General features: G+C 41.9%; 1 protein-coding gene across 2 annotated transcripts in view; it reads left to right on the forward strand.

Moving 5' to 3' along the window:
- The window catches only part of LOC106564139 (cdc42-interacting protein 4 homolog), a 39108-nt gene that overhangs the window by 4846 nt on the left and 18409 nt on the right, over nucleotides 1–15853 (forward strand). For both annotated transcript variants that reach the window (XM_082967408.1, XM_082967409.1), the window contains exons 2-8: nucleotides 4213–4328; nucleotides 5757–5810; nucleotides 6346–6493; nucleotides 6573–6635; nucleotides 8774–8878; nucleotides 11149–11277; nucleotides 14999–15145. In XM_082967408.1, coding sequence (XP_082823534.1) covers nucleotides 4213–4328; nucleotides 5757–5810; nucleotides 6346–6493; nucleotides 6573–6635; nucleotides 8774–8878; nucleotides 11149–11277; nucleotides 14999–15145 — 762 coding nt within the window. The remainder of the gene's footprint in view (nucleotides 1–4212; nucleotides 4329–5756; nucleotides 5811–6345; nucleotides 6494–6572; nucleotides 6636–8773; nucleotides 8879–11148; nucleotides 11278–14998; nucleotides 15146–15853) is intronic.

A 15853-nucleotide genomic window follows, 5' to 3' on the forward strand; every position in this document is an offset into this window, starting at 1 on the left:
CATACAGAGGTTACACTAGCTGTATATCAGCAGTAGTCTACATACAGAGGTTACACTAGCTGTATATCAGCAGTAGTCTACATACAGAGGTTACACTAGCTGTATATCAGCAGTAGTCTACATACAGAGGTTACACTAGCTGTATATCAGCAGTAGTCTACATACAGAGGTTACACTAGCTGTATATCAGCAGTAGTCTACATACAGAGGTTACACTAGCTGTATATCAGCAGTGCTTTGATTGACCTTCCATTTCATTGACCCAATAAGTGGCTCTGAAATGTTATTCTCTCTCTGTCTCTCTGTCTCTCTGTCTCTCTGTCTCTCTGTCTCTCTGTCTCTCTGTCTCTCTGTCTCTCTGTCTCTCTCTCTCTCTCTCTCTCTCTCTCTGTCCTGGTTCAGATGCAGTATTGAGGACATGACTGTAGTAAATGTGTTCTGTATAATCACTTCTATTCAGTTCATTAGCTCTGTTTAGTATATGTCTACATCCCAAATGGCACCATATTCCCTACATAGTGCACTACTTTAGACCAGAACCCTAGTGGCCCTGGTTAGTAGTAGGGGATGCAGCCTCTGTGTCTCTGAGGAGAGTCTATCAGGAGATTCTATCTGTGTCTCAGTCACCATGGACTTCACACACAGAGATCCCTACATACCTACATAGTGAGTCAGAGTGTGAGAGTGAGAGTGGCCTCATCCCAGCCAGTAGATAGTAGATAGTAGATTGTCTCTCAGACAGAGACCAGTGTAGGATACATAGTGGAGAGGATATACCTGTAGATTGTAGATAGTAGATTGTCTCTCAGACAGAGACCAGTGTAGGATACATAGTGGAGAGGATATACCTGTAGATAGTAGATTGTCTCTCAGACAGAGACCAGTGTAGGATACATAGTGGAGAGGATATACCTGTAGATTGTAGATAGTAGATTGTCTCTCAGACAGAGACCAGTGTAGGATACATAGTGGAGAGGATATACCTGTAGATAGTAGATTGTCTCTCAGACAGAGACCAGTGTAGGATACATAGTGGAGAGGATATACCTGTAGATAGTAGATTGTCTCTCAGACAGAGACCAGTGTAGGATACATAGTGGAGAGGATATACCTGTACAACTGGCTGGTGCAGTGATGTAAGAGGAGGAGTGTGTTGTTCCAGTCCTGTAACTAGTAGTTCTCCTGTTACAGCTGTACTGTATAGAGGAGTGTGTTATATACTAGTGGTTATATTACAGCTGTACTGTATAGAGGAGTGTGTTATATACTAGTGGTTATATTACAGCTGTACTGTATAGAGGAGTGTGTTATATACTAGTGGTTATATTACAGCTGTACTGTATAGAGGAGTGTGTTATATACTAGTGGTTATATTACAGCTGTACTGTATAGAGGAGTGTGTTATATACTAGTGGTTATATTACAGCCAGCTGTACTGTATAGAGGAGTGTGTTATATACTAGTGGTTATATTACAGCTGTACTGTATAGAGGAGTGTGTTATATACTAGTGGTTATATTACAGCTGTACTGTATAGAGGAGTGTGTTATATACTAGTGGTTATATTACAGCTGTACTGTATAGAGGAGTGTGTTATATACTAGTGGTTATATTACAGCTGTACTGTATAGAGGAGTGTGTTATATACTAGTGGTTATATTACAGCTGTACTGTATAGAGGAGTGTGTTATATACTAGTGGTTATATTACAGCTGTACTGTATAGAGGAGTGTGTTATATACTAGTGGTTATATTACAGCTGTACTGTATAGAGGAGTGTGTTATATACTAGTGGTTATATTACAGCTGTACTGTATAGAGGAGTGTGTTATATACTAGTGGTTATATTACAGCTGTACTGTATAGAGGAGTGTGTTATATACTAGTGGTTATATTACAGCTGTACTGTATAGAGGAGTGTGTTATATACTAGTGGTTATATTACAGCTGTACTGTATAGAGGAGTGTGTTATATACTAGTGGTTATATTACAGCTGTACTGTATAGAGGAGTGTGTTATATACTAGTGGTTATATTACAGCTGTACTGTATAGAGGAGTGTGTTATATACTAGTGGTTATATTACAGCTGTACTGTATAGAGGAGTGTGTTATATACTAGTGGTTATATTACAGCTGTACTGTATAGAGGAGTGTGTTATATACTAGTGGTTATATTACAGCTGTACTGTATAGAGGAGTGTGTTATATACTAGTGGTTATATTACAGCTGTACTGTATAGAGGAGTGTGTTATATACTAGTGGTTATATTACAGCTGTACTGTATAGAGGAGTGTGTTATATACTAGTGGTTATATTACAGCTGTACTGTATAGAGGAGTGTGTTATATACTAGTGGTTATATTACAGCTGTACTGTATAGAGGAGTGTGTTATATACTAGTGGTTATATTACAGCTGTACTGTATAGAGGAGTGTGTTATATACTAGTGGTTATATTACAGCTGTACTGTATAGAGGAGTGTGTTATATACTAGTGGTTATATTACAGCTGTACTGTATAGAGGAGTGTGTTATATACTAGTGGTTATATTACAGCTGTACTGTATAGAGGAGTGTGTTATATACTAGTGGTTATATTACAGCTGTACTGTATAGAGGAGTGTGTTATATACTAGTGGTTATATTACAGCTGTACTGTATAGAGGAGTGTGTTATATACTAGTGGTTATATTACAGCTGTACTGTATAGAGGAGTGTGTTATATACTAGTGGTTATATTACAGCTGTACTGTATAGAGGAGTGTGTTATATACTAGTGGTTATATTACAGCTGTACTGTATAGAGGAGTGTGTTATATACTAGTGGTTATATTACAGCTGTACTGTATAGAGGAGTGTGTTATATACTAGTGGTTATATTACAGCTGTACTGTATAGAGGAGTGTGTTATATACTAGTGGTTATATTACAGCTGTACTGTATAGAGGAGTGTGTTATATACTAGTGGTTATATTACAGCTGTACTGTATAGAGGAGTGTGTTATATACTAGTGGTTATATTACAGCTGTACTGTATAGAGGAGTGTGTTATATACTAGTGGTTATATTACAGCTGTACTGTATAGAGGAGTGTGTTATATACTAGTGGTTATATTACAGCTGTACTGTATAGAGGAGTGTGTTATATACTAGTGGTTATATTACAGCTGTACTGTATAGAGGAGTGTGTTATATACTAGTGGTTATATTACAGCTGTACTGTATAGAGGAGTGTGTTATATACTAGTGGTTATATTACAGCTGTACTGTATAGAGGAGTGTGTTATATACTAGTGGTTATATTACAGCTGTACTGTATAGAGGAGTGTGTTATATACTAGTGGTTATATTACAGCTGTACTGTATAGAGGAGTGTGTTATATACTAGTGGTTATATTACAGCTGTACTGTATAGAGGAGTGTGTTATATACTAGTGGTTATATTACAGCTGTACTGTATAGAGGAGTGTGTTATATACTAGTGGTTATATTACAGCTGTACTGTATAGAGGAGTGTGTTATATACTAGTGGTTATATTACAGCTGTACTGTATAGAGGAGTGTGTTATATACTAGTGGTTATATTACAGCTGTACTGTATAGAGGAGTGTGTTATATACTAGTGGTTATATTACAGCTGTACTGTATAGAGGAGTGTGTTATATACTAGTGGTTATATTACAGCTGTACTGTATAGAGGAGTGTGTTATATACTAGTGGTTATATTACAGCTGTACTGTATAGAGGAGTGTGTTATATACTAGTGGTTATATTACAGCTGTACTGTATAGAGGAGTGTGTTATATACTAGTGGTTATATTACAGCTGTACTGTATAGAGGAGTGTGTTATATACTAGTGGTTATATTACAGCTGTACTGTATAGAGGAGTGTGTTATATACTAGTGGTTATATTACAGCTGTACTGTATAGAGGAGTGTGTTATATACTAGTGGTTATATTACAGCTGTACTGTATAGAGGAGTGTGTTATATACTAGTGGTTATATTACAGCTGTACTGTATAGAGGAGTGTGTTATATACTAGTGGTTATATTACAGCTGTACTGTATAGAGGAGTGTGTTATATACTAGTGGTTATATTACAGCTGTACTGTATAGAGGAGTGTGTTGTATACTAGTGGTTATATTACAGCTGTACTGTATAGAGGAGTGTGTTGTATCTAACCCTGTTCTGTCTCCTGTCTGTAGGACCAGTATGATGGTATTGATAAACACACCCAGTCAGGACTGGATCTGGTGGACCGATACGTCAAGTTTGTCAAAGAACGGACCGAGATTGAACAGAACTACGCCAAGCAACTCAGGTGTCTGTCTGTGTGTGTCTGTCTGTGTGCAGTTTCTGTCTGTCTGTGTGCAGTTTCTGTCTGTCTGTGTGCAGTTTCTGTCTGTCTGTGTGCAGTTTCTGTCTGTCTGTGTGCAGTTTCTGTCTGTCTGTGTGCAGTTTCTGTCTGTCTGTGTGCAGTTTCTGTCTGTCTGTGTGCAGTTTCTGTCTGTCTGTGTGCAGTTTCTGTCTGTCTGTGTGCAGTTTCTGTCTGTCTGTGTGCAGTTTCTGTCTGTCTGTGTGCAGTTTCTGTCTGTCTGTGTGCAGTTTCTGTCTGTCTGGGTGCAGTTTCTGTCTGTCTGGGTGCAGTTTCTGTCTGTCTGGGTGCAGTTTCTGTCTGTCTGGGTGCAGTGTGTCTGTCTGTGTGCAGTGTGTCTGTCTGTGTGCAGTGTGTCTGTCTGTGTGCAGTGTGTCTGTCTGTGTGCAGTGTGTCTGTCTGTGTGCAGTGTGTCTGTCTGTGTGCAGTGTGTCTGTCAGTGTGCAGTGTGTCTGTCAGTGTGCAGTGTGTCTGTCAGTGTGCAGTGTGTCTGTCAGTGTGCAGTGTGTCTGTCAGTGTGCAGTGTGTCTGTCTGTGTGCAGTGTGTCTGTCTGTGTGCAGTGTGTCTGTCTGTGTGCAGTGTGTCTGGCAGTGTGTCTGTGTGTGTGCAGTGTGTCTGTCTGTGTGCAGTGTGTCTGTCTGTGTGCAGTGTGTCTGTCTGTGTGCAGTGTGTCTGTCTGTGTGCAGTGTGTCTGTCTGTGTGCAGTGTGTCTGTCTGTGTGCAGTGTGTCTGTTTTGACTGTGTTTCTTTATGTTTCTGTAAGTGACTGTCTGTCTGTGTGTGTGTGTGTGTGTGTGTGTGTCTGTCTGTGTGTGCAGTGTGTCTGTGTGTGTGTCTGTGTGTGTGCAGCTTGTGTGTGCAGTGTGTCTGTCTGTGTGTGTGTGCAGTGTGTCAGTGTGTCTGTGTGTGTGTGTCTGTGTGTGCAGCTTGTCTGTGTGTGTGTGTGTCTGTCAGTGTGAAATGTCTGTCAGTGTGCAGTGTGTGTGTGTCTGTGTGTGCAGCTTGTCTGTGTGTGTGTGTGTGTGTGTGTGTGTGTGTGTGTGTGTGTGTGTGTGTGTGTGTGTGTGTGTGTGTGTGTCTGTCAGTGTGAAATGTGTCTGTCAGTGTGAAATGTGTCTGTAGGTGTGAAATGTGTCTGTAGGTGTGAAATGTGTGTGCAGTGTGTGTGTGTCTGTGTCTGTCAGTGTGTGTGTGTCTGTCAGTGTGTGTTTGTCTGTCAGTGTGTGTGTGTGTGTCTGTCTGTCTGTCTGTCTGTCAGTGTGTGTGTGTCTGTCAGTGTGCAGTGTGTGTGTGTGTGTGTGTGTTTGTGCAGTATGTCAGTGTATTTTAATTAGTATTTAGAATGTAACCCTGACATTCTCTCTTCCTCTCAGGAACCTCTCCAAGAAATACCTTAAACGAGGCAGCAAGGAGGAGCAGGAGTGCGGGTGAGCTTTGTCTGTCTGTGTCTGTCTGTGTCTGTCTGTCTGTGTCTGTCTGTGTCTGTCTGTGTCTGTCTGTGTCTGTCTGTGTCTGTCTGTGTCTGTCGGTGTCTGTCTGTCTGTGTCTGTCGGTGTCTGTCGGTGTCTGTCGGTGTCTGTCTGTCTGTGTCTGTCTGTCTGTGTCTGTCTGTCTGTCTGTCTGTCTGTCGGTGTCTGTCGGTGTCTGTCGGTGTCTGTCGGTGTCTGTCGGTGTCTGTCTGTGTCTGTCGGTGTCTGTGTGTCCTCTCTCTAATCAGTTAGTGATTATCAGATGAATGCTATGCTTATCCTTTGTCACTTGTGTTTGTCTTTATTAGACAGACATATTTCTTTGTCCCACCAATCACATGCAACTCTTTACCCCTGCTTCCTGGAAGTGAACCAATAACATACAACCCTTTACCCCTGCTTCCTGGAAGTGAACCAATAACATACAACCCTTTACCCCTGCTTCCTGGAAGTGAACCAATCACATTCTGTCTTGTTGCCCCTCCACCCGCAGGTTCACCAATCACCAGTCGTTCCAGGACATTCTGAATGAGCTGAATGATTATGCGGGCCAGAGAGAGCTGATAGCCGAGAACATGATGACTGGAATCTGTGTAGAACTCACTAAATACCTCCAGGACCTCAAACAAGAACGCAAAACAGTGAGAGGGAGATAACATCACCGACATGTTGAACTCACTTTGACGTTGTCCTCTAACTAATCTCTCTCCCTCCCCCCAGTACCTGGCCGATGCCAAAAAAGCTCAACAGAACTTGGAGATCAGTTTCAAACAGCTAGAGAATGTGAGTTTCTGTGTGATTGAGAGTGAATACAGTGAGGGGGAAAAAGTATTTGATCCCCTGCTGATTTTGTACGTTTGCCCACTTACAAAGAAATGATCAGTCTATAATTTTAAAGGTTAGGTTTATTTGAACAGTGAGAGACAGAATAACAACAAAAAAATCCAGAAAAACGCATGTTCAACATGTTATGAATTGATTTGCATTTTAATGAGGGAAGTAAGTATTTGACCCCTTCTCAATCAGAAAGATTTCTGGCTCCCAGGTGTCTTTTATACAGGTAATGAGCTGAGATTAGGAGCACACTCTTAAAGGGAGTGCTCCTAATCTCAGCTTGTTACCTGTATAAAAGACACCTGTCCACAGAAGCAGTCAATCAATCAGATTCCAAACTCTCCACCATGGCCAAGACCAAAGAACTCTCCAAGGATGTCAGGGACAAGATTGTAGACCTACACAAGGCTGGAATGGGCTACAAGACCATCGCCAAGCAGCTTGGTGAGAAGGTGACAACAGTTGGTGCGATTATTCGCAAATGGAAGAAACACAAAAGAACTGTCAATCTCCCTCGGCCTGGGGCTCCATGCAAGATCTCACCTCGTGGAGTTGCAATGATCATGAGAACGGTGAGGAATCAGCCCAGAACTACATGGGAGGATCTTGTCAATGATCTCAAGGCAGCTGGGACCATTGTCACCAAGAAAACAATTGGTAACACACTACGCCGTGAAGGACTGAAATCCTGCAGCGCCCGCAAGGTCCCCCTGCTCAAGAAAGCACATATACATGCCCGTCTGAAGTTTGCCAATGACCATCTGAATGGTTCAGAGGACAACTGGTGAAAGTGTTGTGGTCAGATGAGACCAAAATGGAGCTCTTTGGCATCAACTCAACTCGCCGTTTTTGGAGGAGGAAGAATGCTGCCTATGACCCCAAGAATACCATCCCCACCGTCAAACATGGAGGTGGAAACATTATGCTTTGGGGGTGTTTTTCTGCTAAGGGGACAGGACAACTTCACTGCATCAAAGGGACGATGGACGGGGCCATGTACCGTCAAATCTTGGGTGAGAACCTCCTTCCCTCAGCCAGGGCTTTGAAAATGGGTCGTGGATGGGTATTCCAGCATGACAATGACCCAAAACACCCGGCCAAGGCAACAAAGCAGTGGCTCAAGAAGAAGCACATTAAGGTCCTGGAGTGGCCTAGCCAGTCTCCAGACCTTAATCCCATAGAAAATCTGTGGAGGGAGCTGAAGGTTCGAGTTGCCAAACGTCAGCCTCGAAGCCTTAATGCCTTGGAGAAGATCTGCAAAGAGGAGTGGGACAAAGTCCCTCCTGAGATGTGTGCAAACCTGGTGGCCAACTACAAGAAACGTCTGACCTCTGTGATTGCCAACAAGGGTTTTGCCACCAAGTACTAAGTCATGTTTTGCAGAGGGGTCAAATGCTTATTTCCCTCATAAATTGATTTGCATTTAATAACATTTTTGACATGCGTTTTTCTGGATGTTTTTGTTGTTATTCTGTCTCTCACTGTTCAAATTAACCTACCATTAAAATTATAGACTGATCATTTCTTTGTCAGTGGGCAAACGTACAAAATCAGCAGGGGATCAAATACCTTTTCCCCCCCACTGTACATGTTATGATCCCTATAACCCACGGGTCCCCAACCGTCGGCCCGCGGGTGGTTTTGATTCCCCCCACAAGTTTTCTGAGCAAAACAAATAAATTGGTTGAATGTTCATTGTTGGACAACACCAGGAAGTCAGCTCCAAGTGATTTACATTTTTGGAAATCTGTTCCCATGTATTCTCACACCTAATAGAGACATGATCGTATATAAATGTAATCAAGGTTTGAAATGATTGTTTTAGTTTAATGATATGTTTGGGCTTCTTGCGGTCAATATGCAGTCTACAAATGATTTGTAAATATGTTCCGGCCCCCTGACCATCCATCTGCTCAGGAAGAATCGGCCCGTGGCTGAATCTAGTTGATGATCCCTGCTATAACCCTTACCAAACCAAGTCTCATAATATCAATGTACTCTCTAACTGTGTGTGTGTGTGTGTGTGTGTGTGTGTGTGTGTGTGTGTGTGTGTGTGTGTGTGTGTGTGTGTGTGTGTGTGTGTGCAGACTAAGAGGCGTTTTGCCAAGGAGTGGGGAGAGGCAGAGAAAGCCACGCAGCAAGCAGAGAAAATTGAGAACGACACAAACGCTATCAAAGCAGATGTTGAGAAGGTACTCACACAGATTACCTCAACGTTCATACCACGTGTCTATATAACAATTAATACAGGTGTGTGTCCAGGTGAAGCAGCATCGATACCTATATACCAGTTAATACAGGTGTGTGTCCAGGTGAAGCAGCATACATACCTATATACCAGTTAATACAGGTGTGTGTGTCCAGGTGAAGCAGCATACATACCTATATACCAGTTAATACAGGTGTGTGTGTCCAGGTGAAGCAGCATACATGCCTATATACCAGTTAATACAGGTGTGTCCAGGTGAAGCAGCATGCGTACCTATATACCAGTGAATACAGGTGTGTGTCCAGGTGAAGCAGCATACATGCCTATATACCAGTTAATACAGGTGTGTGTCCAGGTGAAGCAGCATACATGCCTATATACCAGTTAATACAGGTGTGTGTCCAGGTGAAGCAGCATACGTACCTATATACCAGTTAATACAGGTGTGTGTCCAGGTGAAGCAGCATACATGCCTATATACCAGTTAATACAGGTGTGTGTCCAGGTGAAGCAGCATGCGTACCTATATACCAGTGAATACAGGTGTGTGTCCAGGTGAAGCAGCATACATGCCTATATACCAGTTAATACAGGTGGGTGTGTGTCCAGGTGAAGCAGCATACATACCTATATACCAGTTAATACAGGTGTGTGTCCAGGTGAAGCAGCATACGTACCTATATACCAGTTAATACAGGAGGGTGTGTGTCCAGGTGACGCAGCATACATACCTATATACCAGTTAACCTCTTGGGGCTAGGTGGGACGCTAGCGTGCCACCTGTGGTGCACTCCATCAACAGCAGGTGCATTTCAAGAGCGGCAAATTTGAATCCAAATAAATGTCAAAATTCAAATTTTTCAAAAATACAACTATGTTACACCATTTGAAAGATAAACATCTCCTTAATCTAACCACGTTTTACGATTTCAAAAAGGTTTTACGGCGAAAGCATAAATTTAGAGTATGTTAGGACAGTACATTTACAAGAGTTGTGTGTAATGTTTTGTCAAGTCAAAGACAGGGTCACCAAAACCATAAAACCAGCTAAAATGATACACTAACCTTTTACAATCTCCATCAGATGACACTCCTAGGACATTATGTTAGACAATGCATGCATTTTTAGTTCTATCAAGTTCATATTTATATACAAAAACAGCGTTTTACTATGGCATTGATGTTGAGGAAATCGTTTCCCTCCAATAACCGGCAGTCAAGTCAGCGTCACAAATTAAATAATTAAAATTAGAAAACATTGGTAAAATATTATATTGTCATTTAAAGAATTATAGATTTACATCTTTTGAACGCAATCAACTTGCCAGATTTAAAAATAACCTTACTGGGAAATCACACTTTGCAATAATCTGAGCACTGTGCCCAGAAAAATACGCGTTGCGATACAGACTAGACGTCATGTTGGGGAGATCTAAAATCGAAAATACTATGTAAATAATCCATTACCTTTGATTCTCTTCATCAGATGTCACTTCCAGGTATCACAGGTCCATAACGAATGTAGTTTTGTTCAAAAAAGCTCATCATTTATGTCCAAAAATCTCCGTCTCGTTAGCACATGATGTAAGCCAGCCGGACTTCTCGTCATGAACGAGGGGAAAAAATATATTTCCGTTCGTTCAAACATGTCAAACGTTGTATAGCATAAATCATTAGGGCCTTTTTTAACCAGAACATGAATAATATTCAAGGTGGACGAATGCATAGCCTTTTATAACGTATTGGAACGAGGGTACCCAACATGAAGTAGCGCGCCAGGTGTCTAATGGGACATCACCGTTCCATGGCTCTTGTTCGGTCAGATCTCCCTCCAGAAGACTCAAAACACTTTGTAAAGGCTGGTGACATCTAGTGGAAGCAATAGGAAGTGCCAAAATATTCCTAAACCCCTGTGTTTTTCAATGGGATAGCTTTAAAGTCAATACAACACATCAGGTATCCACTTCCTGTCAGAAAATGTCTCAGGGTTTTGCCTGCCAAATGAGTTCTGTTATACTCACAGACACCATTCAAACAGTTTTGGAAACTTTAGAGTGTTTTCTATCCATATATAATAAGTATATGCATATTCTAGTTACTGGGTAGGATTAGTAACCAGATTAAATCGGGTACATTTTTTTTATCCAGACGTGCAAATGCTGCCCCCTAGACCCAACAGGTTAATACAGGTGTGTGTCCAGGTGAAGCAGCATACGTACCTATATACCAGTTAATACAGGTGTGTGTGTCCAGGTGAAGCAGCATGCCCATGTGAAGACACACACAGCGGAGGAGTGCAGGAACGACTACGCCGCCCAGCTCCAGAAATACAACAAGGAACAGAACACCTTCTACTACACAGAGATACCGCAGCTGTTTAATGTAACACTCACTTTACCTACTGATCTGTCTCCACACGTTGTGTGTGTGTGAGATATATATTTACAGTAGAAGTCGGAAGTTTACATACTCTTAGGTTGGAGTCATTAAAACTTGTTTTTCAACCACTCCACAAATGTATTGTTAACAAATTATAGTTTTGGCAAGTCGGTTAGGACATCTACTTTGTGCATGACACAAGTAATTTTTCCAACAATTGTTTACAGACAGATTATTTCACTTATAATTCACTGTATCACAATTCCAGAGGGTCAGAAGTTTACATACACTAAGTTGACTGTGCCTTTAAACAGCTTGGAAAATTCCAGAAAATGATGTCATGGCTTTAGAAGCTTCTGATAGGCTAATTGACATAATTTGAGTCAATTGGAGGTGTACCTGTGGATGTATTTCAAGGCCTACCTTCAAACTCAGTGCCTCTGCTTGACATCATGGGAAAATCAAAAGAAATCAGCCAAGACCTCATAAAAAATATTGTAGACCTCCACAAGTCTGGTTCATCCTTGGAAGCAATTTCCAAACACCTGAAGGTACCACGTTCATCTGTACAAACAATAGTACGTAAGTATAAACACCATGGGACCACGCAGCCATCATACCACTCAGGAAGGAGATGCGTTCTGTCTCCTAGAGATGAACGTACATTGGTGCGAAAAGTGCAAATCAATCCCAGAACAACAGCAAAGGCCTTGTTGGCATTCTGGAGGAAACGGGTACAAATGTATCTATATCCACAGTAAAACGAGTCCTATAGCGACATAACCTGAAAGGCCGCTCAGCAAGGAAGAAGCCACTGCTCCAAAACTGCCATAAAAAAGCCAGACTACGGTTTGCAACTGCATATGGGGACAAAGATCGTACTTTTTGGAGAAATGTCCTCTGGTCTGATGAAACAAAAATAGAACTGTTTGGCCATAATTACCTTTTATGTTTGGAGGAAAAAGGGGGAGGCTTGCAAGCCGAAGACCACCATCCCAACCATGAAGCATGGTGGTGGCAGCATCATGTTGTGGGTGTGCTTTGCTGCAGGAGGGCCTGGTGCACTTCACAAAATAGATGACATCATGAGGAAGGAAAATTATGTGTATATATTGAAGCAACATCTCAAGACATCAGTCAGGAAGTTGAAGCTTGGTCGCAAATGGGTCTTCTAAATGGACAATGACCCCAAGCATACTTCAAAAGTTGTGGCAAAATGGCTTAAGGACAAAGTCAAGGTATTGGATTGGCCATCAAAAAGCCCTGACCTCAATCCTATAGAAAATATGTGGGCAGAACTGAAAAAGCATGTGCGAGCAAGGAGGCTTAGAAACCTGACTCAGTTACACCAGCTCTGTTAGGAGGAATTGTCCAAAATTCACCCAACTTATTGTGGGAAACTTGTGGAAGGCTACCCGAAATGTTTGACCCAAGTTAAACAATTTAAAGGCAATGCTACCAAATACTAATTGAGTGTGTGTAAACTTCTGACCCACTGGGAATGTGATGAAAGAAATTAAAGCTGAAATAAATCATTCTCTCTACTATTTTTCTGACATTTCACATTCTTAAAATAAAGTGGAGATCCTAACTGACCTAAGACAGGGAATTTTTACTGGGATTAAATGTCAGGAATTGTGAAAAACTAAGTTTACATGTATTTGGCTAAGGTGTATGTAAACTTCCGATTTCAACTGTATATACACACAGTACCAGTCAAAAGTTTGGACACAAACTCATTCAAGGGTTTTTCTTAATATTGACTGTTTTCTACATTGTAGAATAATAGTGAAGACATCAAAGCTCTGAAATAACACATGGAATCATGTAAGAACCCAAAAAAATTTACAAAATATATTTGAGATTCTTCAAAGTAGCCACCATTTGCCTTGATGACAGCTTTGCACACTCTTGGCATTCTCTCAACCAGCTTCATGAGGAATGCTTTTTCAACGGTCTTGAAGGAGTTCCCACGTATGCTGACCATGTGTTGGCTGCTTGTCCTTTACTCTGCAGTCCAACTCATCCCAAACCATCTCAATTGGGTTGAGGTCGAGTGATTGTGGAGACCAGGTCATCTGATGCAGCACTCCATCACTCTCCTTCTTGGTCAAATAGCCCTTACACAGCCTGGAGGTGTGTTGGGTCATTGTTCTGTTGAAAAACAAATGATTGTCCCACTAAGCGCAGAATGCTGTGGTAGCCATGCTGGTTAAGTGTGCCTTGAATTCTAAATAAATCACTAACAGTGTCGCCAGCAAAGCACCCCCATCACACCTCCTCCATGCTTTTCGGTGGGAACCACACATGTGGAGATCATCCGTTCACCTATTCTGCGTCTCAAAGACATGCCGGTTGGAACCAAAAATCTTAAATTTAGACTCATCAGACTAAAGGACAGATTTCCACCGGTCTAATGTCCATTGCTCGTGTTTCTTGGCCCAAGCAAGTCTCTTCTTATTATTGGTGTCCTTTAGTAGTGGTTTCTTTGCAGCAATTCGACCATGAAGACCTGATTTACACAGTCTCCTCTGAACAGTTGATGTTGAGATGTGTCTGTTACTTGAACTCTGTGAAGCATTTATTTGGGCTGCAATTTCTGAGGCTAGTAACTCTAATGAACTTATCCTCTGCAGCAGAGGTAACTCTGGGTTTTCCTTTCCTGTGGCGGTCCTCATGAGAGCCAGTTTCATCATAGCGCTTGATGGTTTTTGTGACTGCACTTGAAATTCTTGACATTTTCACGATTGACTGACCTTCATGTCTTAAAGTAATAATGTGCTGTTGTTTCTCTTTGCTTATTTGAGCTGTTCTTGACATAATATGGACTTGGTCTTTACCAAATAGGGTTGTCTTCTGTATACCACCCCTACCTTGTCACAACACAACTGATTGTCTCAAACGTATTAAGAAGGAAAGAAATTCCACAAATTAACTTTGAACAAGGCACACCTTTTAATTGAAATACATTACAGGTAACTACCTCATGAAGCTGGTTGAGAGAATTCCAAGAGTGTGCAAAGCTGTCATCAAGGCAAAGGGAGGCTACTTTGAAGATTCTCAAATATAGTATATTTTGATTTGTTTATCTCTTTTTTTTTTGGTTACTACATGATTCCATATCTGTTATTTCATAGTTTTGATGTCTTCACTATTATTCTACAATGTAAAAAAGAAAGAAAAACCCTGGAATGATTATGTGTGTCCAAACTGTTGACTGGTACTGTGTGTGTGTAGACGTGTTTAACTATACTTGTGGGGAACCAGAAGTCCCTACTAGAATAGTAAACAAACAAACATTTGACCAACTGGGGACATTTTGTTAGTCCCCCACACGGTCAAATGTTATTTCTAGGGGGTTTAGGGTTAAGGTTAGAGTTAGGGTTAGGAGCTAGGCTTTAAGGATAGGTTTAGTTTAGGGGTTAACGAAAATTTGATTTTGAATGGGACTGAATTTTGTGTCCCCTCAAGATCAGTTATACAAGACTGTTTTTGTGTGTGTATATAATGTTGGTGTGTACATATAATTTGTGTGTATATAATGTGTGTGTGTGTGTGTGTGTGTGTGTGTATATCGTGTGTATATAATGTGTGTGTGTGTGTGTGTATATCATGTGTGTATATATGTGTGTGTGTGTGTATATCGTGTGTGTGTGTGTGTGTGTGTATAATGTGTGGGTGTGTATATAATGTGTGTGTGTGTGTGTGTATATAATGTGTGTAGAAGCTGCAGGATATGGATGAGCGGCGTATCAGGAGCCTGGCAGAGGGCTACAGTCAGTTTGCTGACATAGAGAAGAAGGTTTTACCCATCATCACTAAATGTCTGGACGGGATCAGTATGGCAGGGCGGAACACCAACGGTAAACAGGTGAGAACACACACGGACGCAAGCATGCATACACACACCAACACACACACACGGGTGCTAACACACACGGACGCAAGCATGCATACACACACACACACCAACACACACACGAGTGCTAACACAAACGGACGCAAGCATGCATACACGCACACCAACACACACGCGGACGCAAGCATGCATACACACACATGGTCGCTAACACACATCCACACACGGGTGCTAACACACACGGACACAAGCATGCATGCACACACACCAACACACACACACACACGGGTGCTAACACACACGGACGCAAGCATGCATACACACACCAACACACACACACACACACACACACGGGTGCTAACACACACGGACGCAAGCATGCATACACACACCAACACACACACACACACACACACACGGGTGCTAACACACACGGACGCAAGCATGCATACACACACACCAACACACACACGGGTGCTAACACACACGGACGCAAGCATGCATACACACACACCAACACACACACGGGTGCTAACACAAACGGACGCAAGCATGCATACACGCACACCAACACACACACGCGGACGCAAGCATGCATACACACACATGGTCGCTAACACACATCCACACACGGGTGCTAACACACACGGACACAAGCATGCATGCACACACGCCAACACACACACATGGTCGCTAACACACACTCACTTGCCATGTCCT

The sequence above is a fragment of the Salmo salar genome, chromosome 02, assembly GCF_965601325.2.
Source record: "Salmo salar chromosome 02, fSalSal1, whole genome shotgun sequence".
Lineage (NCBI taxonomy): Eukaryota > Metazoa > Chordata > Actinopteri > Salmoniformes > Salmonidae > Salmo > Salmo salar.